Source organism: Schistocerca americana, chromosome 1 (genome assembly GCF_021461395.2).
Source record: "Schistocerca americana isolate TAMUIC-IGC-003095 chromosome 1, iqSchAmer2.1, whole genome shotgun sequence".
NCBI classification, from domain to species: domain Eukaryota; kingdom Metazoa; phylum Arthropoda; class Insecta; order Orthoptera; family Acrididae; genus Schistocerca; species Schistocerca americana.
In genome coordinates, this window is record NC_060119.1 from 947,276,910 (window position 1) to 947,303,778 (window position 26,869).

Below are 26,869 nucleotides of genomic sequence, written 5' to 3' on the forward strand. Positions count from 1 at the left end.
ATAAAGAGGGGGGGGGGGGGGGGGGGGGGGACACAATATCCCAGTTTCTCGTCACATGCATCGTATCATGATTTTCTGGCTGTGTTGTACAAAAACTAAAGTATTCTCTAAATGTAATCAACAACATTGTCATGTCACATTTATAGGACATTTGTAATTTGATAAGTTGAGGATCAACTATGGAGGAAACAACAAAGAGTAAAGAAATAAAAACAGATTTTACATGTGTGTCTGAAAATCAAAACAGAATACTGTCCAAAAATATTCAGTAAAATAGTTGTAGATACAAGGATGGAAACTGACAATTTAAGAGTGTACCATATGATTCACTTCTCAAATCACCTGAATTTATGGTTAATGGGTCGAAGATCACTGCTAGTTAAGATACGTTCCAAGTAAAATTTTATGTGATGTCCTTACATATCAGATTACCATTAATGTTGTTAATAGTTGATATGGAAAATACAGTGGCTTTGACAGGTGTTTTACTAGGCATGTTACTCTGTTGTCAAAGTTGCAGTGAGACAGAATGGGTAAACTTAAGTTAGCTGCAGGAGATGGCATTTCTTGTAGTGCAGATGGAAACAAAGTAAAAAAATACTAATGTTTCTTTTTCCTTTCCAGTCTTCATTGATCAATTTTTCTTCCTTTCTGAAGTAAGAACATACAAATTCCATAAATTGCAATTGATCTTTTTTTTTGGTACAGTATATCTGCAGCATTCAGAATTTTGCCCTTGTAGAATTAATTGTTGACCAGCCATTCTGTCTGTCTCTGTAATTTTTTAACTGTTTTCTAATTTAATTTTCTGTTTGGTATGAGATTTTTTCATTTTTTAGTATTACGTGTCACATTGTTTTAACTTTGCCTTGCGTCTCAAGAAATGTAAGAACTTTTATTAACCACATACAACAAATTCATAACTTGCAATTCTTCTGTTGTTGGATTTTGTTGATTCAGACATCAAGGAGATGTGAGATTACTATTATTCATCAAGTGAATGATTTAAGAGCTTTTATTAACTTCACAAAACAAACTTGGAGATTGTGATTCTTTCATTGCTTGTGATGTTATCAAGGTGGTGCAAGATGATATTATTATCATTATTCTTCTTGTAGGAGGAAGAGACTTATTTTTCGTACAATGATTTGTGTAACTGTGTTGTTTGTTGCTTTTGCTTTTTTATTAGATATCATCTCTATGTACTATTTTGGTATTATTTTTCAGACATCCTTATCATCCGTTCAAAGTTCATTACCGCTACCGGTTTCATGCCCCACATCATGACACATATGAAATTTCTTGGGTGTCTTTCACAACAGAAAAACTGGAGACATACAATTGGAATTATTTAGATCATTACATATGCACTAGAGGAGATGTTGATTTTGCTCTTGTTGAGGTAGGTATAAAGAACCACGTATTTAAGTTCTTTTTCCATGTTTGTAAAAAAAGAAAAATAAATAAAATAAAAATAAATTATTTTACACTAGACACAAACTTGAGGTGGTATATAATGTTAATGATTTACATTTATTATTAAATTTGTTTTTTCTTTTATGTTCACTACGCACTTATCCATTAGTTTTAATGTTTGATTATTTCTGTGATACAAGTTTATTAAAATCACTGGAATTTATATTGATTTATTGTAAATTAGGGGTATTGGTAGTGAAAAGAGAAATAGCAAATGAGAAAGGCTAAAGGCAATGCAAATGTGGAAATAATTGTATAGAAAATGCAAAATGGCCAGAGGAGGAAAGCAAAGCTATAAAAACATGCATGACCATGGAAAAGAAGGATGCTGCATTTGAGATTTAGGAAAATCTTTGGAGAAAAGAGAAGAAGCTGTATGAACATAATGAGTGCAAATGGCAACTGGAAGATGGAAAGAAAATGTGTAACTATTATTTAATTGAAAGAAATTGGGTGAAAATATTATGGAAAGGGAGGAAATTAGTGAAGATAAGAGGAGTTGGAATAGACAACATTTCCTCAGAATTATTGAGATTTATGGGAGAACCAACTTTAAAAAAGGTGTTCCACCTGGCTAAATACCGTTTAATTCCAAAAAGAATGTACTTGTAATAAATTATTAAAGAAAGTAAAATTGACAGAAGTGAGTATTACTGATCCACCAGTTTAATACATCAGGGTTGCAAAATACTAACAGAGGAATGGAACAACTGGTAGGAGCCCACCTGTGAAGGATCAGTTTGGGTTCATACAAAATGGAGGAACACATAAGGCAATGCTAACCCACTATCTATCTTGAAAGATAGATTTTAATAGGGCAAACCTACGTTGTAGCATTTGTAGATTTAGGCAAAAAGGGGGGAGGGCGGGGGGGTAGAGAGCACTCTATGGTGCTTACTACAATATATTCTTTGTAATGCTGCAGTTGTCAGATGGAAAATAAAAGAGGAAAAAGTTATCTAAAACATACAAAGAAAACAGAGTACAGTTATAAGAGCCAAAGGATGTATAAGATAGGCATTAATTGAAAATGGGGTGAGAGAGATTTGTCGTCAATCCCCCAACCTGTAAAGGAAGCCAAGGAGCAATTTGGCAATGGGGTTAAAGTTCAGTGAGAAGAAATAAAAACCTTAACATTTGCCAGTGGTATTGTAATTCTTATCAGAGAGGAAGAAGGACTTGGAAGATCAGTTGAATGGAATGGATAATGCCTTGAAATGAAGGTGTATGTGGAACACTGACAAAAGTAAAACAATTGTAATTAGCTCATTCAACAAAGCCAAAAAAAGGTTGATTGGGTCAGAAATCATATAGTCACAAATATTTGTACAGTGGTAGGAGGGAGTGCCATAACCAACATAATAAAAATCCATGACAATGTAATGTAATTTTATAGGTAAAAAGGTCTACAGACCCATTGACAGCATGAGAACACACTCACATAAAGGTTTAACTTATGCAAGCTTTTATAGCCAGTGGCTTCTTCATCTGGCAGAAGGGTTGAAGGGGAAGGAAGAGGGGTGAAGGAAAATGACTGGAGAGGTTTAGGGAAAGGGGCACTGTTTGGTAAAGTGTCCCTGAACCGTGGGTCAATGGAGACTTATCGGACGGCATGATTAGGAAAGTCTTTCCTTCTTATCGGACCCAACCTGAGGTTTTGGGTGACTTTTCATAACTGTACCCCTTTTCCTAAACCCCTTCAGTCAATTTACTTCACCCCTCTTCCTTCTCCTTTAACCTTTCTGCCAGGAGGAGGAGTCACTGGTTTCAAAAGCTTGCATAATTTAAATCTTTTTTTATGCGTGTGTTTTCTCCTACCACCATGTGGTTAGTAGATATTTTAATCTATCCAGTTACATTATATTGTCAAAAATGGATTATTTTCATTATTGTATAATAAAAATCCTGATGCGTGGGGTGTGAGTGTTGAGATGGTGCAGTGTTTAAAGGTCAGTTTTTTATGTTTTTCCCACAAAAAGGGTTCTATTCATTTTTTGTCTAGTACTGGTAGTTGCGATTTGGCAGGGGGTGAAAATATTGTAGGTTATTAAAAATATTGTTTTAAAGGTATAAAATTAATGTTTATCTTTAAACGAGGTGGTGTAAAAACAAATATGAAAGGTATGTACCATGTCTAAGAGCAGTACAACCATATTAATGGATAGATTGTGTCCTGTGGGTTGTTACAGGGTGATGGTGAGGGGAGAGGGGGTAGGTTGTGTGAGATAGTGTGTGAGGGAAAGCAGATTGCGACACTGTTCCCTCCTTCATATACCTGCAGCCAGAAGATTGAACAGGTGATTCCCCATTCTATCTACCCCAATATGTTACAGATAACAATTGCAACATGTTTCAAAAAGCTATATTGAATCTCCACAGTGTGCCTTGCATCTTATAAATCACAAGTGATGCAGTGCGCAGACGTGCCAGAGGGTGTGAGGATGGGGAGTTGTGATGTTTTCTGCAAAATGTGTTAACATGATATGGAATGCAGATAGGAGTTACTAATAACACTAACACAAGAAAAGCATCTGGACAGCATCTACATAAATCCCTGCACATGGTTCTACGCTGTTAGAGAGGAAATTTGTTCTTAGTCATCATATACAGCAGCTTTAGTGTTGTTCTGAGAAAGGCAACTTCCTTCACCATGAATGCTGTTCACTTTACAGTTTTCAGACAGCCAACCATACCTTCCCAGCATTTCCTGTCCAGTTCTGTTATGTGAGGAGACAAAATTAATTCACTAAACTTGTGTTTATATGTTGTAGTTACTTTTTCAGTTTATTTAGTGAGAACTTATTTGCAGTTGTTAAGTGAGTTATTAGGTAAAGAAGCTCAAAAGCTGGAGCACTCAACTATCTACCCCACTGAAGAACTTGTCTCCAGTGTAATATGATATCAGTAAGTATTCAACAACTTCAATTTCATTGTCTCCACTATCATTATCTGGAATACTTTTCATAGCATGTGAGGTATCAAATGCATCACCCCATCCTGCACTCTCCCAACATCTGCAGAGTTCCAGAGGCCTAAATTGGCTCCCTCTACAACAGTAGTAGTTCACTTGGTAGTTGTGGAGCTTTAGATATGTCAACATATGTCAAACCATGCATTAAAGCATACTACTGTTCTAACCTTGAACACGATCACTGCAATTCGATCAGATATATTCACATCCATCTTGGAAGATATACTGTGAATATGAAGTGGCTTCACTCAGTGCAGTCCTGTCTACAAGTGTGAGCAATTCATGAATGGAAAAGGCTAATACTATCTACCAGTAACACAGATAATGGTGAGAGAAGTGCAGTAGCTTCCTGGCCATTCATTGATTCACCACCAAGTGACTGCAACACAGTTGCATGGCATTACAATGTGCTATCCACTATAGACAGCAACAGGGTGCCACCTTTACCAATCCAATCCCATCCCTTACCCACCAACACATAGGTCGCTGACGTCACACTTACAAATTAAAAGCTTCTCAGCCATTTTACATAAAAACTCACCTAACGACAGCAAATACGTACTCATTTAATAAACTGAGAATAACTGCTCTATATGAACACATGTTCAGTGAAGATATTTTAGCTAATCGCCTAAGTGACCTGACAGGCAATGCTGGGGAGGTATAGTTTGTCTGCAAAATAAAAGTCTAGCAGTGCTCATGGTGGAGGAAGAACACTGTAGCTTCTGTACTTGGTGACTATGAGTCAATTTCTCCTCTTGCAGTGTAGAACAGTGTGCAGAGATTTATGTATATTCTGTCCAGATTCGTTATTTGCATTACTGTTTTTAGAAACACCTATCTGCATTCCATGTAGAATTAATGTGTTTTGTTGAAACAGACACCCTCCCCCCTCCCACAGAGAGTTAATACACTCCCCCCTCCCACAGAGTGTTAATACACTTTGTAGAAAACAAACTCCCCCCTGTTATGGGTTGCCGGTTGCCCAGTGATTCTTCAGGTGTGTTGTGGAAATTCGTTATAACTTTGTGAAACACCCTATACTTCTTGTATTGGGGTAGAGAGAGTGAGGAATCACCAGCTCGATTTTCAGTTTGCAGGCCTATGAAGGAGGTAAGTACATGAACACAATTGAGCAACCTCTCCCCCTTGCATTTTTAATCACACATCCCCACCCCTCTTTCCACCCTGTTACTTATCCTGTAATATGACTTTACTGTGCTTAGATTGATACACATATTTAATATTTGTTTTTAACCCACTTCATTTAAAGATAAACATTAATTTTTTGTTGTTAATATTTTTAATAATTGCTATTTTTACATCCCCTGAAATGCGGTAACTATCAATGCCATAGAAAAATGAATAAGACCTTTTTTGTAGGAATTGTGATCCTCCCCTTCTCTGCACCCCCAACCTACTCCACCTCAACACTTGCATTCCATTGGTCAAGATTATTAGTATCCTGTTCTTAGCACTCTCTGCTACCACTGTACAAAAATTTGTTGTTACACAACTTTTCCCCTAATTTTCTTTTGGTGACTGAACTAAACAGAATTTAGGTGAATTAGATGACAGTGAGGGAATTAGAATAGCGAATGAGACACTTGTGGTAGTGTATGGCTTTTGCAACCTGAACAGAAAAATAGCTGGAGACAGCTAAAGTAGAGGGGCTGTGTAATATAAAGTGGCAGTAGCAAAAAACCTTTTCTGAAAATTAATAATATGTTAACATTTATTGTAGGTTTTAGTATTAGGAAGTCTTTGCCTTGAATATAGCATTATATGACAGTGAAAAATGGGCAGTAAACAGTAGGAACAAGAAGCCTTTGAAACTTGATGCTGTAGACAAATGCTGAAGTTTAGGTGGTTAATGAAGAGATGTAGAATCAAATTGTAAGAAATAAAATTTGTGTCATAATAATGAGAAAATTTTTGCTGTTGTAGAATCTCCTTGCCTGATGCCTGTTTCTGTTCTGAATTTCCCAGTACTCGTATGAATTCTAGTGGAAGCTACAGAATTGTGATATATATTTTTCTGTTTATTCACAATCTTTGTATTAGTGCCTTGTTTCTAAAGGTAAAAATTTTGCATAAGAAGTGTTTCAGAAGTTTTCTGAAAATCTGTGTGCTGTACCCAGTTCTAAGCTTGTTCCTTTGATTGATTAAAATCTATTTTTCCCCTTTTCTTCATTATATGCACTTTGTGATAATTTTACTGAATTTCGTATCCATAATTATATTGGTAGTTTTGGGAAATTGTGTTCACATGTAAACATACTCCAAACAATTTTGAAATTTCCTTTGTTGCTTTTGAATTAATTTTCCTCTGGCTTTAACTGTTTCTATTGAAATGCTGTCACCTCGATGCCTTTCCTGTCTTCACTCCTTGAATGGCATTGCATATGTCAAATGGCTTTACTTAGGGCAATTACTTATTAACAACCAATGTTTGTGATTCATCTCATAAAATGTAATAACATCCAAAGAAATCTTCAAACACTTTTACTAACATCGTAGTAATGAAATGTGATAGTCACTCAACAAACGCCCCTCCCGTGTACTGTTACAGTTTTCAGTTGCTTGTGTTACCATATTTTCTGGAGTTTGTCACAACATAATGAAGGTGTTTCTGAGGAGTTTATAGTTTTGTTTGATTCAGCAGATTTTATCATGTTCTGATATTGTTTATATAAAGCTCTAATTTCCTTTTTCACAGTTCCATTCTTTTGTATCATACTTTCTTTACTATTGCTTCCTTCATTACTGTGAGATCTTTTGCTATTTTGCAGGTACATTTTTTTTTTAAAAATAATTGATCCTTTCTTCTGTATCTATAAAATTTTGTAATCAAAGATACTGAATTTGCTGCTCATATAATTTTGTATTCTTCACTATTGCTATATAAATCCTTTTAATACATCTTTCTGACTGTCTGAGGAGTGTTTCTTTCTATCTTTTTATGCTTTTCTCTCTGTATCTTATGAGTCAGTGATAACTTGAAATTTCCAAAGTGATTTAGGACAAAAACATCTTGTAAAAATATTTTACTGTTTGGTCAACTGTAGCAGTTTTCATTATCAACTCTATCTGGATCTTGAAACATCCTTTTCGTTGCTGTACAAAAATTTATTGTGGATGAACATGCTATTCTTCTTGCTAATTTCTACTGATTTATCATCTATGTCTTTTGTGATTTCATACTGTCAGTTTCCTACAGTTGTAGACAATGTTAAAATGACCTCTTCATAAGAATGTGACAAACAGAATTACTCATTATAAACCAAACTTCTTATTGCGAACATTTTCAGAAATGTTTAGGTCATGTCGAGGATGATTTAAAAAATAAAAAAAATTTAGAAACAAATATAAACCAGAATCAGAATTTTATTATATCATTGTGTCAATACGAAATCACTGATTTAATGTATGAGAGACTTGTCAGTATAAGTAATATAATAGGTGCATATAACTGTGTCAAAAAAACCTTAAACTAACATAAATTTACAACCATTAGTTCTACATCTACGTACATAAACCTCAAGCCACTGTAATCAAGCAAGGCGGCACAGTGTTTAGTACACTGGACTTGAATTCAGAGGACTATGGTTCAAGCGTGTCTCCGGCCATCCTGATTCAGGTTTTCTGTGATTTCCCTAAATTGCTGCAGGCAAATGCCAGGATGGTTTCTTCTAAAGGGCATGGCTGACTTCCTTCCCCATCCATGACAACCTGGGCTTGTGCCCCATCTCTACTGACCTCAGTGTCAATGGGACATTAAACTTAATCTTCCATTTTTCCTTCCTTCCTTCAAGCCACCATATGCTGCATAGCAGAGGGTACCCTGTCCCAGTACTAGTTCCCTTTTCTATTCCTCTTACAGATAGAGAGAGGGAAAAATGACTGTCTGTGTGCCTCCATATGAGCCCTAATTCCTCCTGTTTTATATTCGTGGTCCTTTTGCGAAATGTGTGTTGGCAGCTATAGGTTCATCCTGCAGTCATCTTCAGCTGCCAGTCCTCTAAATTTTCTCATTTGAGTTCCTCGAAAAGAATGGTGCCTTACCGCGGATAGCATCTTCATAACACTTGTCTGTTGTTCAGACCTACTGTTAACTAGTCTAGAGGCCCATCTCTGAATTGCTTCTGTATCTTCCTTTAATCTGACCTGGTGCAGACCCCAAACACTTGAGCAATACTCCAGAACAGGTCACACTAGCATCCTATATTCTGTCTCCTGTATAGATGAACTAAGCTTTCCTAAAATTCTCCCAGTAAACCAAATTTGACCATTCACCTTTCCTGCCACAATCCTCACATGCTCATTCCATTTCATATTGCTTTGCAACATTATGCTCGGTATTTAAATGATGTAATTGTGTCAAGGAGGATAGTACTAATGGTGTATCCAAACATTACAAGTTTACTTTTTTGTACTTGTCCACATTAACTTATATTTTCCTACATTTCGAGCTAGCTGCCTTTCGTCACACCAACTAGAAATTTTGCCTAAGTCATCTTGTATCACCCTACAGTCACTCCTCTTCGACACCTTCCTGTACACCACAGCATCATCAGCAAGCAACCACAGGTTGCTGCCCAACCTTTCTGCCAGATCATTCACGTGTATAGAAAATAACAGGTGTCTTATGACACTTCCCTTGGGGAATCCTGACAACCGTTGTCTCTGATGAACACTCGTTGTCGGGGACAACATACTGGGCTCTATTACTTAAGAAGTCTTGAAGCCATTCGCTTATCTGGGAACCTATTCTGTATGCTCACATCTTGGTTAACAGTCTGCAGTGAGGTATCATCTCAAAGTTATGATTAGTTTATTACATTACTCTACGAACATAGATTATCATCATTTATAAGTTCTGTAACTTAAAAATAACATTTTTGAATGAGAATAATACATAACTTTCTTTATAGTAAATCTAGTTCTGTACTATGAAAGTATCTCACTTTTATTTTATTGTAAACTAGCTGACCCAACAAATGTTTTCCTTTCTAAATTTTAATATGTGTTGAATGATGTCTGGGAGTTTTGAACGATATGGAAGATGATAATGTTGCAATTACCCTGAAAGTGGTCATGAAATTGTCCTGAACCACGTTTGTTACACCAAATGAATTACTTTGGAAGCAGCTGTTGTGTATTTGGATTTGCTTTAAGAAATATGTGGATTCTGTTCCCTTTTTCCAGAAACCAACTGGTCCAATGGCTCTGATGGTGAGACCATTGCCACCAGCTGCCACTCGCACAACAGAATCCAGGAGTTTCATTTTCAGTGCCTTACAATGTGGGCAAACAACAATAATCAGTACAATAGAGCAGATTTGTCTGCACCGTAAGCAGCTGTCACATTGTAACAGAATGCAGTGTGATAGGTATTCAGTTCAACATTTATTTGTCTTCCTGCATGATTATTCAGACTCATTGTCAGTTGACTCATTTCTACTGATCAATGATTTCTCATTTGATGCATATCATCTTCGTTTCCATTTTCTCTTCCTTCTTCTGCAGATGTGTGTGTGTTTGTGAAAATCAAATCCATTCAATTTCGTTTTGTTTTTCATATTACTCTGCAGTTCAATTTGATCTAATATACGATTGGTTTGTAGCACTGTGAGTTCTGCAACGTAAATTGCTCCATCTTATTGGCAGCATTGCAGGGTGATTAGATTGTGTCAGTTCCATTCAGCTCTGTTGATTGCGACACAATGTGCTATCTGAATAACCACAGTTCAACTGAAAATAGACAACAGATTCACTTAGTTGTTACTGTATATCTATGTGACACTTCAAAATTCACAGTATTTCGTAGATAAATCCTATAAATTTGTCATTTCATGAAATGATTGTGATGAACTTACAACACAATCACAGCCCAACTGAAAATAAACAACTGAATCAATTTTTCGTCACTAATTAAGCAATTGACTTGATTCACACTTTGACAGTCAGCTGCCAAATGGCATTAATGCAGATAGTAGCATAATAAATTGGAATTGGAATAAAATAACTATGTTTTTTGAATGGATCACAAAATTTTATTTTAAATTAGTCTAGAATGTGCTTTTCTAGAACTTAGAGAGAGAGAGAGAGAGAGAGAGAGAGAGAGAGAGAGAATCAGTCAAGAATGTCATTTCTATCATAGTCAAGAGAACATACAAAAAATTATGATGTTTTTCAGTTTATCCAAATTTTCCGGCTTTCCTTTGTAATTGTCCGGATTTTTTTTCCCTGAAAGCTTTTCCAGGGAAAAAAAAAAAAAAAAAAAAAAAAAAAAAAAAAAAAAAAAATAAAAAATAAAAAAATAATAATAATAATAATAATTACATGTATCTATCATTAAAATCACAAGATATGGTCGTGAGTTCATTAAAAAAATCTCATGTAAAAAAGCACTTTCAGGTTTTACTAACTTTTCCTATTTTTCAGACAACTTTTTCAATTTTTCTTTCCCTAAAAAACATATTCAGGCTAGCATTAATTTTTTTTTAACTAGCCAAATTGGACCAGCTGTTCTCAATTGAAACACTAACCAGTGAACAGCATTTAATTTCTATTTACCTAGATGTTCATAGCCTTGCACTTATCAGTCTGGAAGTATAGTTTTAATCTATGAGATCGTAACATGAAACAGTTATAAAGTGAATAATTATAAACTGAAATTTGTGACTGGATTGAGGATTTTTTGGTAGTGAGGATGCAGCAAGTTATATTGGATGGAGGGTCATCGAAAGATGTAGCAGTAACTTCCATGGAAGTGTGTTAGAACCCTTGCTGTTCATATAGTATATTAATTACTTTGCAGACAGTATCAATAGTAACCTCAGAATTTCTGCAGTTCTCTGTAATGGAGTGCTGCCAGAAAGAGGCTGCATTAGTATTCACTGAAATCTTGATCAGATTTCGAAGTACTGCAAAGATTGACAACTTGCTTTAAATGTACAGAAATGTAAAATCATACACTTCACAAAATGAACAAATGTAGTATCCTATGACTATAATATCAATGAGTCGCAGTTGTAATCGGTTAGCTTGCACAAGTACCTGGGTGTAACACTTCGCTGAAACATGAAATTGGAATGATCACATAGGTTCAGTTACGGGTAAAGCAGCCAATAGACTTCAGTTTATTGGTAGAATACTGGAGAAGTGCAATCAGTCTATGAAGGAGATTGCATGCAAATCACCCATCTGGCTGGTTCTAGAGTATTGCTTAAGTGTGTGGGACTTATACCAGATAGGATTAACAGGGGATAGTGAACATACACAGGAAAGGGCAGCACGAATAGTCACTGGTTTGATTGATCTGTGGGAGAGTGTCATAGAGATACTAAAGAGACTGAACTGGCAGTCTCTTGAAGTTAATTTATGTGTATCTTGAGAAAGCCTACTTACGAAGTTTCAAGTAGGGGCTTTAAATGATGACTCTAGGAGTATACTAGAACCCTCTATATATCGCTCCCATAGGGCTCATGAGCACAAGATTACATTTATTACAGCACACACAGAGGCATTTAAACCATCATTCTACTCACGCTCCATACTTGAATAGAATGGAAAAAAAAAAAAACAATAATTGGTACAATGGGATGTACTCTCTTCCATGCATTTCAAAGTGGTTCGCAAGGTATAGATGTAGATGTCAACATGTGTGTTGAAAAGTATCAGCTTGGGGAATATTTTGTGATTTTACTGAGGCTTTTGAATATTTGGACCATTAAATCAGTGTGCAAAAATTGAAAATAGTTTAGAATCATTAAACACAAGAGTTCCATAGTTTTATCTTATCTTCTAGATAGGGACGGTGTGTATCTGTTCCACCATCACAGAGCAATAAACAGTCTGAATTTGAAGGGGAAAAAAGTCATTTGTACTAAAGGGTTCCATTTCTAGTGTGTGGTTGTTTCGTTGATACCAGCATACAGAATTGACCTTATTTTTGCATTGTCAGGAGATAAGTATTTGTTTCTTTTTGCAGAAGACACAAGTATAGGGATAAAAACTAGTATGTGTAATATATGATGACCATTGCAGGTTCTCACCCAGATGCATTCCAAGAATCTTGTATTGGCTGCTCTCTTTAATTCTTGATTTTTGTGGATTATCTGAATATCATACTTTTTTTATTGTTTAGTTTTAAATTGCACCAGTTGGGTTTATTAAATATTTTATTTTAATCAATTTAGAGGAAATTAGGTGTATAATTTTGTGAGACACTTATGAAAATTTTGAGAATATTGTCTGCGTTACTATTTTTAATCATCAATCATCTGCAAAGACTACTGACAGGGAATTTACGTTGTATGGCAGATCATTGACATAAAATGGATGGGCTTGGTTCTAATGTGGAGTCTTGTGGAGCTACATTTAAAACGGTTTTTCGGTTGATAAATATTTTTGATTGCCTGATGTAATAACAACCTTTTCTTTTCAGTCAGTTAGGTATATTAATACACCATTTTAAAATGCGGCCTTCGATTCCATATTTCTGCAGTTTGTCCATAAGTTACAAGTGTTTACATTGTTGAAGGTATTAGATAAGTTACATAAAATTCCAAAAGTTTTTTAAGAACTCATTACTTCCACAAAATCATCAGTAACAAAAATTGTGTTTTCATCTTTTTGGGAATCAAGTTCAGTTTCTGAGATGATGATGAATTTTTAATGAAATTTTCAACTTTTGAATAATTTTAGAAAATGCTAGAAGAAGAGAGAAGGGTCAGAAATTTCTCACCCCCTCTTCAGAACCTTTTTTGAATTAGGGTTTGACTTCAGTGTATGTTAGTGCATTTGCAAAGTATCCCTTTTGAAATGATCTGTAATGATTATTATAAAATTTTGAATATTATTACCTACAGTTGTGGTGTTGTGCTTTGCTTGATGTTTGTTAATCAGTGTTAATTCTTTGTTATTTTTTTAGCTTCTTGATCATGACCTTTTGAAAGGCTGTGACAAACTTCTTCAGAGATTGTGTCATAAATGCTTTTAAGAAACTCAATACTAAATCTCTAACCACTCTTGAAAACTGGTGTTGTTTCACTTCAATAAACCACATTAACAATAAACACGTGCATCATATATTGTTATTTATTTTTCATCCTTTGATCACTTTTTGTATTGATGTTTGATTTGTCTGAATATACATGGATGTGTTACAGAGTATTTGGCACTTATTTAAAAACCATAGATACAGGAAATTTTTCAACCATTTGGGAGGAAAAACTGTGAAGCTTTAGAGTGTACACCTTGTAAATAAAATTATACACAATATAATAGAGGGAAACATTCCACGTGGGAAAAATATATCTAAAAACAAAGATGATGTAACTTACCAAACGAAAGCATTGGTATGTTGATAGACACACAAATAAACACAAACACACACACAAAATTCAAGCTTTCACAACCCACGGTTGCTTCTTCAGGAGAGAGGGATGGAGAGGGAAAGACAAAAGGATGTGGGTTTTAAGGGAGAGGGTAAGGAGTCATTCCAATCCTGGGAGCGGAAAGACTTACCTTAGGGGGAAAAATGGACAGGTCAGTCGAGGCGGAAGTACAGAGGCCTCTGTACTTCCGCCTCGACTGACATCTCTGCCCAAACTCTTTGCCTTTACAAATGTCTGCTTGTGTCTGTATATGTGCGGATGGATATGTGTGTGTGTGCGAGTGTATACCTGTCCATTTTCAACTGTTCCAATCTTTATTTCTTGCTTGTGTTCTTCTTTTCCCATTCATTTTTTCGTCCTTTAGTTCTTTTTTACCATTCCCACCATCTCCAATACTCCAGCTTGTCCCCTTATGTTATGACGAATCCCATCACATATTACATTTGGTCCTTTCAAAATATGCTTTTGCAGTGTCTAAATTAAGGTACCATATTCTGTTTCTTGAAACCTTTTATCCCTGGGAGTTTCCCCAGAGTCTTAACTTTGAAATCCTCCTTCTGGATGTAATCCCACTTTTCACTAGCTGCTTTTATGGTTTCAAATACAGCAATTTATTGCAGTAATCTGTGACTTTTATATCTCATTTGCCAATTTCCACTCCAGCAGACTTCCCTCCTACAAAATCCTGCAGTTATCTGCCCCTCGTGTTTCCTTGGATGGTATCATCCACCGAGCCAACTACAAACTGCAACAACAGGCCAGACTTCACAACAAAAAGCTATCTTACCTTCTCCTAAAGTACCTCAACAATGATGTTCCTATCCCTGTCCCATTCCAGCTTGCAAAACAGCCTCACCACCAACTACCTCTCCTCTCCTATAAACCAAATTGGCCAAACTTCTTAACATCCCCAAGCCTTCACCACTACTTTCCACAACAATGACAACTCAGTATCACAAAAACCAACCACAACAGTGTTCTCAACTTTCATCTAAGAGCCTCTTCCCTTCTGAATTATCTGTGTATCAGACTTTCCTTCTCATCTCGCCCTGTAAGTCTCCCATGAGATGGGGTTCTAGGTGACTTTTCTGTAATATTCCCCACTTCCTAAACCTCGCCAATTCTTTTCCTTCTTCCCTCTTCCTTTATCTTCACCCATTCTGCCAGGAGGAGGAGCAGCCACCAGCTCTGGAAGCTTGTACATTTCTGTATCTTATATAAGTATTTTCTCTGCTGTCACTAAGTGAATCGATTTTTTATATATCCATAATACAATGTTTTCAAACATTGATTACTTCTGAGTACTTAGCAATCTTAAACTTTCCTATAGCAAGGAAGTTCTAATTCTTTTATTTCTTCAACTCCTACTATTTCTACCATAAATACTCGGGCACTCTTCATATCTTTAATGATATCCTGGTTTCATTGTGTTTCTCAAGCTCCTATACCTCAGGCAAGTTTCCTTCTGCACAACACTGGAGTAAGTCTCAAAATATTAAATATTTCACTTTTACAAAAGTGGCCTCTCACACGTTGAGTGTCAGACGCACTGTTCCTCTTTTCCCATCAACACTCCTTTACTCTACAGACATGGTGTCCTGTATACAAATAATTTCTGTACCTCAACGTGGTTGTGGGTCCTCCTTCCTATTTCTTACCATATGTTTTTGGACAGCTGCCTTATCTATTCTTCCCCTCATCAATGTGATGTTGCTAACATAGAAACCTGCAGAGTATGTAATAAAAAAGTACCTACCAATCTACCGGTTGTCACTAATTCCAATAATCTTAATTAGTTATGACATAAGCCTGTGAAAGAAAAGGGGAGGGGGGAAGCATTTCTTGTTGTCAGTGCATAGTGGCTCAAATGGCTCTGAGCACTATGGGACTTAACATCTATGGTCATCAGTCCCCCAGAACTTAGAACTACTTAAACCTAACTAACCTAAGGACATCACCCAGTCATCATAAGGCAGAGAAAATCCCTGACCCCGCTGGGAATCGAACCCTGGAATCCAGATGCGGGATCAGTGCATAGTGATCGCCCCTAAATTACCAGTGAGTAGACATTTAAATAAATAGAGAATTCACCTTTGTGTCAAGTAAAACCAACTTTAAAATATACAGGGCTATTCAAAAAGAAGGAATAGATTTCAAATGTTTATTGCTTCCAAACTTCAAAAGATAGAAAAACAATTACAACGTTCCTGGAAAGAGAAAAGTTCAAATTTTTATGCATTTAGTGTGAGCATGATGTGTTACATGACAAATATCAAAACAGCGGCTCATTTCGTGCCACATACAAAGCAGCTGGTTTCTCGTTATCAAATTTACAGTTCCATCAAAGCAATGTCACAGCCTTTCAAGAGTGTCAGGCATAGGGGGGATAAAAGCACGACCTTTTGCATAACCTCACAGATAAAAGTCACAAGGTGTGAGGTTTGGAGGCCTGAGAGGCCACCAACAATGAAGTTCATCTTCAGCTCCTACTCTTCTAATCCAATGTCCTGGAATGGTGTCATTCAGGTAATGTCGGATGTGCTTAGAGAATTTCTCTAAGCAGGTCCGAGGTTATCTGATTTCTAGGATAATTTAATATGCATTTTTTATCTAATGAAAACAGCCATCAGGTAACATCAGGCATGCTTAGAGAATTTCTCTAAGCACATCCAATGTTACCTGAATGACACCATTCCAGGACACTGGATTAGAAGAGGAGGAGCAGAAGATGAACTTCATTGCTGGTTGCCTCCCAGATCTGTAGACCTCACACCTTTTTACTTTTATCTGGGGGTTATGTAAAAGACCACATTTTTATCTCCCCCCCCCCCCCCCCCTCCCCTCCCCATGCCTGGCACTCTGCTAGATCACATCACATCGGTGAAGCTGTTAATTTGTTAATGAGATACCAGCTGCTTTGTGTGTGACAGGAAGTGAGCCACTGTTTTGATAATTGTCATGTAATACATGGTGCACACACTGAATGCAAAAAATTTGTTCCTTCTTTTTGGATAGCCCTGCATTTAGTATCATCATTTCAACAAAGCAAAGATATGAATACCTAATTATGATTGTTTTATTGGATAGATACTGATACCAAAAAAAGCTAAAGACAGAATATACAAAATATTTAGAGGGTAAAAAAGAAAAAAAAAATAGACTACTTACGATGCTGTAGATGCCACTCTACAAATTCACAAAGAATTTGAATCCCATGAGGGGAAAACATTACTCTATCGGATGGTTTTTGACTCTTTTAATTAATTATCCTTTGGTGTCTTTTCCTCTGCAGTTATGGATCTGAACACAATCCTATCTTCTACATCTACATCTACATCGATACTCTGCGAATCACATTTAAGTGCCTGGCAGAGGGTTCATCGAACCACCTTCACAATTCTCTATTATTCCAATCTCGTATAGCGCGTGGAAAGAATGAACACCTGTATCTTTCTGTACGAGCTCTGATTTCCCTTATTTTATCGTGGTGATCATTCACCCTTATGTAGGTAGGTGTCAACAAATATTTTCGCATTTAGAGGAGAAAGTTAGTGATTGGAATTTCGTAAGAAGATTCCGTCGCAACGAAAAACTCCTTTCTTTTAATGATTTCCACCCGAAATCCTGTATCATTTCTGTGACACTCTCTCCCATATTTTGTGATAATACAAAACATGCTGCCTTTCTTTGAACTTTTTTGATGTACTCTGTCAGTCCTATCTGGTAAGTATCCCACACCGTGCAGCGGTATTCTAAAAGAGGACGGACAAGCATAGTGTTGGCAGTCTCCTTAGTAGGTCTGTTACATTTTCTAAGTGTCCTGCCAATAAAACGCAGTCTTTGTTTAGCTGTCCCTACAACATTTTCTATGTGCTCCTTCCAAATTTAGGTTTTTCATAATTGTAATACCTAGGTATTTAGTTGAATTTATGGCTTTTAGATTAGACTGATTCATCATGTAACCCAAGTTTCACGAGTTCCTTTTAGCACTCATGTGGATGACCTTACACGTTTAGTTATTTAGGGTCAACTACCACTTTTCGCACCATTCCAATATTTCTTCTAAATAGTTTTGCAGTTTGTTTTGATCTTCTGATGACTTTATTGGTCGATAAACGACAGCGTCATCTACAAACAATCCTTTATTTAAGTTCACCTTTAAATCTGAAACAAATCGCTTTTCAACAGGAACAGCCATAACTCTTAATTGATTAGTAACTTTCTCCATTTATACTGCATAATTTTCATGACTACATGTTATACTATTAAAATCAAACTTTCCAGACACCTCTCTATTAAATACTGCATGACAGCCAAAGTCATTGCAGTTAATTTTAAATTGTTAACAAAATCCATTTTTCTCTCCCACCAGTCCAGTTGTAGTTTTGTACTGAACATGAGTAGAGTCTCCCATGGTGATTCTTGACATACAACACCTGCCAAAAGCGATGTGTTAATCAATGACTATCATTTCTTGGACTTTTCATTCAGCTATATTTATCATCATGGTTCTCCAGAGTTGCTAAAGTGGAAAATGAAAGTGCTTATTTATCTGAATCATTATCTTGTTCTTATTGAAAGCCTTTATGCTACAGAAGTGATGTTTGGTATCCGTATATACCAAATCCTTCCCCTTCCTTGGTGCATCTACCCTGTTACCTACTGTACACTTTTGGACAACTGCCCTATTTATTCTTCCCTTGTCAGTGTACGACACTGATGTGTGAAATGTGTATTTAATTTATCAGACTGATCATTTACCTCTCTCCTAATTAAATTGAACTGTTTAATTATGTCAGAATGTAATTTTCCTTGTAAAATGGATGCAGTGGACTACAATTTCAATTAGTTTGTATTTATATCTTAATTTTTGTTATGTGATTCAGTAATATATCCTAGTAACATATTGGTTAGCTGGTTTCTGTCAGCATTTACTGTATGCTATTTGGCATTTATATCAGTATTTTACTGCTCTCTCTGCATTTTAAGGTCAACATGAAATTGTTCAAACCTCCCCATTAAATAAAAAAATAAGTCTGAAACAGCTCATAAAAATTTCTTTGAAATTCTCTTCCATGTTTCTTGATCAGATTTGCTTACAATCAAAATTATAATAATACTTGAACATCACTTCCCCAGTTATCAACAGTTGCTGGCACTTGCTTATGAAACTCCACCCAATTCTCACATGGTACACACTGTCATGTTAAAAATGAAAACCTCTTTTGGAGTAAATATAGCTCAACAGACTGCACCATGTAACATGCAGTGTCATAATGTAGAATGCAGTGCACTGCCACAACTCAGTGATGTTGTAAAGTTGTTGAGTAGCTGCTTCTGATATTGCTAGGCCACACAAAGTCGGCGGTCTCCCATTGCGAACAGTCCTCATCTGTCAAAGCCATTGGCTGTCGATCTCCCATCTTACTGTCTTAATAATCTTCTTTGTTGTTTGTAAAATGGCAGTCCTTAATTGTGTTTCCTCAGCAAAGCATTTCCTAATATTTTCCTTTCTGTGCACATCTTAATATATGCAGTTTCCTTTGTTCAATAGGTACTTATCTGGTTATCAAAGCAACAGCACAATTTGATTCTTCACTTAAAATGGTTTATTCTTCTGAAATAATTCAATTCAATAATTGTTCAAACATTTATTTCATACGCAGTTGGGAGTTTCCATTTGTCTTCTGGCAATAATTAGATCTCTATCCTGCAGAAGAGCACAACGAATCCAGTGTTCTGCTTCACTGGACATGTTTTAATCAATGTAAATTCTTTGTTACCTTATTAAATTTGTTGACTGTGACATCTTGAAAGTCTGTAGCAGACTTCTTCACTGGTTGTGTGATAACTGCTGTTAAGAAACTCGATACTGAGACTCTTAATTGCTCTTGAAAACTTATGTAGTGGTTTCACATAAACGAACCGTGTACTGAAAATAAATGTATGCTTCATAGAATGGATAACATAAAACTGCTGTCAGTCATAATGTCCAGCCTCAAGTCTCAACATTGAATGAATGAATGAATGAATGAATGAATATTCATTGAAAATTTCATTTATAATTTCAGAAATCATCTGCATTATTAAAGTTTTTATATAGAATTCACAATGGTTGTACTTAATGCTCTTGAAAAGGTGACTGTGTCACAGGCATATTTTTGGATCTTTCTAAGGCCTTTGATACAGTTGACCACAAGGTTCTATTAAATGAATTAGAAGCATTAGGAATAAGAGGGGTAGCTAATGACTGGTTTCCATCATACCTAGCAGTTACGGTACAAAGAGTAGAGACAACACATACGTCAGATACATCTAAACTTTTTCTAAAACACTTATCAGAACCAAAATACAATAATATAGGGTTCCGCAAGGTAGCATATTAGGACCAATACTGTTCCTGATATACATCAATGACTTTCCCAGTAGCGTTACTCATGGTGAAAAAATTCTATTTGCTGATGACAGAATATTATAGTCAGTGAGAAAACGAGAACTCCTTGCAGAGAAAGCAAATGAAGCTCTCAAGGAAGTTTATGATTGGTCAATAAGCAATAAAGTGACATTGAACATAAAGAAAACTAATACCATGAATTTCAGTTTGAAGAGGGAATAATGCAATGTTAAATCAAATGTAATGGCATATCTATAAACTATGTAACAAATGCAAAATTTCTAGAAATCAGTATTAATTCTCAGTTGAAGTGGTGTGAACACACAAAGGTACTTGAAAACAGAATGTCATCAGCATGTTATGCCCTTAGAATCATATCATCAGTATGTAACATGCAGTGTCTTTTAGTTACATACTATTTATATGTACACTCATTTCTTAGCTATGGCATTCTTTTTTAGGGAACAAATGCACAAAATATGAAGACAATTTTCAAACTCCAGAAAAGAGCCATAAGAACCATAACCAAAAATGGTAGTTGAGCTCATTGTAAAGATCTGTTAAAAAAACTGAGGATTTCAACTACTCTGTGAGAATACATTTAGCAGTTAGTTGTACACATCATAGATAACATTTGTAATTACTGCACAAACAGATCTGTCCATGACCATGGAACAAGACTCAACTCACATTTGCCAAGAAAAAATAAACATGAAGCTCAAAGCAGTATTTTCTACCAAGGAATAAAACTGTACAACAAATTTCCAAAAGAGAGAAAAGAAATCGCAAAAATACACTTATTTAAAAAGGCAGCTAAAAAGTACGTGTTATGCAATACATTTTATACATTGAAGGATTACTTAGATAAAACAGAGTAGGGGTTTGGTAAAAAAAAAGTTATACGAATAAATAATAATAATGATTATAAAACATCCAACATTCCACATAACATCTTCACATTATGTTTTTTTCCTTCTTTTTTTCTTTTCCAGAAAAACTTACTCCCAAGCTATGCATTGCACAATAATAACACTTCTTCTTCTTTCTGATCTCAACATCTCACTCATTATAGAAGGATGCTAACTCAGTTTTTCAATATAGCAAATGGGAAGTTGTGGCACAGAAAATGGCCCAGAGATCACCAGTGTGTGTGTGTGTGTGTGTGTGTTTGTGTTTGTGTGTGTGTGTGTGTGTGTAGGGAGTGAAGTGTTAGGAAACAATGTGTGTATAGTGTGTGCAGTGAGTGATAGTGAGGTACGAGTGAACATTGTGGCATTACATTATTTAATAAGTTATTTGTAAAAAAGGTATTGTATACCAGGTGTATATCTAATGATTGTCTCTAACTAGAAGTCTGTAAATGTATGTGTATACGAATTAGCTTATTTTAAATTGGTGTAAACTTGTAAATATTTTGGCATGTCCTATATCCTTTTAAAAAGAGATCTGCAGATGAATAAAGCTGCTGCTGCTGCTGCTGCTACAACAACAACAACAACAACTACTACTACTACTACTACTAGCTTCTGAAGGCATCTACACCTCTTCAAAGTAGGTCAGCAATGCCCAGAGCTTCTATATTTGCACCCAAGCAGGCACTTTCTCACGTGAATTTGCTGTGATCGCTGTCTCATCTTGAAAGACATGCATCACCCCACATCATGATGTGCCACACACAAATAAAACAACAGAACCACATAATATCTGTGCTCTCACCTATGACACTTTATTGTATGGTTTTAATTCTCAAGTATAATATGTTGGTATGAAGATATAGGGACACATCACTCTTCTGGAGTGCCATGTGTCACCACACAGTCTAGTATTTCTCATAAAACTACAGAACATACAAGGGCTACCTGGAAAGTAAACTTTGTTTTTATGTTGCATGGTTAGTTGCAGGGCGAACAGGACAGTAGATACACTAACTCATGCAGTAGGCCATTCTGCTTAGAGCGGCACTAGTGAGAAACCCATGCAGCTTCTTAATTGCCTTGTAGCCATTGAGTATTAGCACTCCAATTAGAAATTCTGCTGTATGTAAAATCCATTGTGTTATATTATTTTTACCAGCAAAAAATGTGAAAACTGTATAGCATAAATTTGTACTGTAAAGAGATGATATCATTTATTTAAGAGCAGAGAGATGAATGTATGTGATGTGTGACAGAAACCTTTATAAACTGCAACAGTGATGTTGACCTCATTGTCTGGGGGATGAAAACTGAAAACAGTTTCAGTTGCTTTAATTTGTAAACATAATGAAATTGTTTCTGATGTATTGTGTTGTTGTTGTGGTCTTCAGTCGAAAGACAGGTTTGATGCAGCTCTCCATGCTACTCTATCCTGTGTGAGCCTCTTCATCTCGGAATAACTACCACAACCTACATCCATCAGAATCTGTTTATTGTATTCATCTCTTGGTCTCCCTCTACAGTTTTTACCTCCCACGCTTCCCTCCAGTGCTAAACTGGTGATCCTTTGCTGTCTCAGAATGTGCCCTATCACCTAGTCTTCAACATTCTTCCTAGAACCACATTTTTCTATTCTCTTTCTGAATGAACAGTTTGTCATCCATGTTTCACTTGCATACATGGCTGCACAAGACAAATAAGAAAAGACTTCTTAACACACAAATCTATATTCGTTGTTAGCAAATTTCTCTTCTTCGGAAATGCTTTTGTTGCCTTTGCCAGTCTACATTTTTTATTCTACCTACTTCGGCCATGATCAGTTGTTTTGCTGCCCCAACAGCAAAACTTGTGTACTACTTTAAATGTCTCATTTTGTAATAAGATTCCCTTAGTATTACCTGATTTAATTCAGTTCCAATATCCTTGTTTCACTTTGTTATGTTCATCTTATATCTTCCTTTCAAGACTCTGTCCATTCCATTCAGCTGCTCTTTCAATGCCTTTGCTGTCTCTGACAGAATTATAATGTCATCGGCAAACCTCAAAGTTGTTATTTCTTCTCCTTCAACTTTAATCCTTACTCCAAACTTTTTTTTTTGTTTCCCTTAAAAACCTGTTCAATGTACAGATTAAATAACATCGGGGTAGGCTACAATGCTGTCTCACTCAACCACTGCTTCCCTTTCATGCCCCTTAACTCTTATAACTGCCATCTGGTTTCTATCAAGTTGCAAGTAGCCTTTTGTTCCTTGTATTTTACCCCTGTTGCCTTCAGAATTTCAAAGATAGTATTCCAGTCAACATTGTCAAAGGCTTTCTCTAAGTCTACAAATGCTATAAACATAGATTTGCCTTTCCTCAACCTATCTGCTAAGATAAGTTGTAGGGTCAATATGGCCCCATGTGTTCCTGCATTTCCCTGGAATCCAAACTGATCCTCTCCGCGGTCATCATCTACCAGTTTTTCCATTCCTCTGGAAAGAGTTCATATTAGCATTTTGCAAGCATGGCTTATTAAACTGATATTTTCACACCTCTCAGCAACTGCTTCCTTTGGAATTGGAATTATTACATTGTTCATTAAGTCTGAGAGTATTTCACCTGTTTCATACATCCTGCACACCAGATGGCTGTCTCTCCCAAGGCTATCGGTAGTTCTGACAGAACATTGTCTACCCCTGGGGTCGTATTTCTACTTGGATCTTTCAAAGCCCTGTCAAATTCTCCCTGTATAGACCTTCTATATACTCCTTCCACCTCTCAGCTCCCCTTCTTTGCTTAGGATTGGTTTCCTACGTGAGCTCTTGATTTTTCATGTAGCTTCTCCTCTTTTCCTGTATGTAGTATCTATATTTTCCCTAGTGAAATATGCTTAGCTTAAAATGCTTACATTTGCTCTCCGGCCATTTTGGTTTAGTAATTTTGCACTTCATGTCGATCTCATTTTTAAAATATTTGTATTCTTTTTCGCCTGCTTCATTTGCTGCATTTTTATATTTCCTCCTTTCGTCAGTTAAAGTCAATATATACTGTGATATCCAAGGATTTCTATAAGACCTTGTCTTTTTACCTATTTGATACACCGCTGCCTTTATTATTTTATCTCTTGAACTACCCATTCATTTTCTTCTGTAGTCCATTGACAGTTCTATTCTAACGCTCCCTCTGAAACTATCAACTATCTCAGGATCCATCAAATTGCCCTTGTCCCATATACATTGTTCAGTTTTAATCTGGAGTTCATAACCAGTAAATTGTGGCCAGAGTCCACATCTGCCTCTGGAAACGTCTTACAGTCTAAAACGTGGTTTATAAATCTCTGTCTTACCATTATGTAATCAATCTAAAATCTTTCTGTGTCTCAGGTCTCTTCCACATATAAGCCTTCTCTTATGATTCTTAAACCAAGTGTTAGTGATGATTAAATTACGCTCTGTGCAAAATTCTGCCAGACAGCCTCCTCTTTCATTCCTTTTTCCCATTTCATTTTTGCCTACTATTTTTCCTTCTCATTCTTTTCCCACTATTGAATTCCAGTTCCCCATCACAAATAAATTTTCATCTCTCTTAGCTATCTAAATAATTTCCCTTATCATACATTCCTTCAATCTCATCATCATCTGCAGAGCCAGTTGGCATATAAACTTGTACAACTGTGGTAGGTATGGGCTTTGTGCCTGTCTTAACAATGATAATGCATTCACTGTGCTGTTAATAGTAGCTTATCCACATTACTGTTTTCTTATTCATTATTAACCGTTTCCTGCATTATCCCTATTTGATTTTGTATTTATAGTCCTATATTTACCTGACCAGAAGTCCTGTTCGTTTTGCAACTGAACATCACTAATTCTCACTACTTCTAACGTCAACTTATCCATTTCCCTTTTTAAATCTTCGTACCTAGCAGCACAATTAAGGGATCTAACATTCCACACTTCGATCTATAGAAGGCCAGTTTTGCTTCTCTTGAAGTGGACATCCTCCTGAGTAGTCCTTACAGCTGTAATTTCCCCTTGCTTTCAGCTGTTCATAGTACCAGCACAGCAAGGCCATTTTGGTTGATGTTAAAAGACAAGATCAGTCAATCATCCAGACTCTTGCCCCTGCAACTACTGAAAAGACTGATACCCCTCTTCGGGAAACACACATTTGTCTGGCCTCTCAACAGACACCTCTCCGTTGTGGTTGCACCCATGGTGTGGCTATCTGTATTGTTCGATGGCAAGTCCATGGTTCATGGGGAGCTGATGTAGTAATCAGATTCAAGTAATATTAGATTGTACATAGGTGCTGATTCTGATTTCAGAAATGTATCTCATTGGCGGCATACATTGAGAACAAGGGCTCCAAGGGTGTAACATTTTGGTTAAATCGGTCCTCAATGATGCATAAAGTCAAATTTTTCACGAAAAAATGTGGTAATGATCTACTATTACTGTGTTAGCGTTGTTAAAGTTCACTATCAACACTGATGAAAAGAAATGCAAGTCTGATAGGTACAGTAAGCAGCGATCCTAATTGTTGATCAGAAATGAAATAAGCAGAGTCCCCAGTAGCAAACTGAGTTAAAGTTAGAATCAAGGCACTTAAATCCAAGTCTGATCTGGCCTAACTCATGAAAAATGTAAGACACACTGAACTACCCAACCATTGCAGATTTCTCTCAAGTTCCCTCGGAACTATTTGCAGAATGTTGTCAAGTACCAAGACTTATCATCAGAGAAAACTACTAAGTCCAAAAGTACATTGCTAGACCACCACCCAAACTGCCATAGATCTTGCTTGTACAACTCCATTCACAAGAATGCTCTTGATGCTAGATGGCAACTGCCTTTTATAAGTTTGGTACCTCCTTCCCTGGAAATTCCAAGCGTCTGTATCACTTAACAACTCTAAGAGCAATCACCAGCCTTATTTACAATTCTTTATACAATAGTGGAATCTTAAATGTGGATAACCGTTAGGTGTGTCCTAAAAATCTGAATAAAATGACATATTAATATGATTCTACATAAGGTAGTCTGCGTGCAAATTAAAGTTAAACACATGCATATTTTAATTGCATTGATCAAATTCAGTTTGTGCTCTCTGTGCATTGAATAATTGTACAAACACGTGACATTTCTTTCTCACAGTAATTGACAAGCTATTTCCACTGCTGCAATTAGAATTAATGTAACACTGTCCATCTTTAAATTAATTGTAAAACCAAACAAAATAATAAACAATTAGTAAAAATAACAAAGAAACACAGAATTGTTATAAACTTAATATTGTCAGTGATGTGTTTATATGTCTACCAACTCATACTGCCTTTCTGGTAGTGTAACTGCTTTACTCTGTAAAATATTCTGTTTTAATCAAATATCAAATTAAATGTTTCCCAATGGGTTATTGTTTAAGTAATAGACTTTTAGGTAGCTCAGTCAGTACTTACTGATGCGCACTACTAAATGATAGGTTGATCTCTTTGGCGCAATTAAAATTATACTAGTTATTAATTATTTACTATACTTACATTAAAGGAATTTTCTTGATGCTGTAACTTCTCTTACACTCATTTCCATAGTATATCCACCAATTTGTCCTTTTCTCATCTTTAAAACTGTGTACTGTTTTTTACTGTAATGACAATGGTTTACACTGTAACTACAATAGCTTGCACTGCACAAGCGCAAACACGACACTGATATTCCTCCCTTTGTGA

At 36.1% G+C, this 26,869-nt stretch overlaps 1 protein-coding gene across 7 annotated transcripts in view; it reads left to right on the forward strand.

Moving 5' to 3' along the window:
• The window catches only part of LOC124615696 (GATOR complex protein Iml1), a 597,731-nt gene that overhangs the window by 276,766 nt on the left and 294,096 nt on the right, over nt 1-26,869 (forward strand). For all 7 annotated transcript variants that reach the window (XM_047143737.1, XM_047143755.1, XM_047143765.1 and 4 more), the window contains one exon: nt 1,228-1,402. In XM_047143737.1, the coding sequence (XP_046999693.1) occupies nt 1,228-1,402 (175 nt within the window). The remainder of the gene's footprint in view (nt 1-1,227; nt 1,403-26,869) is intronic.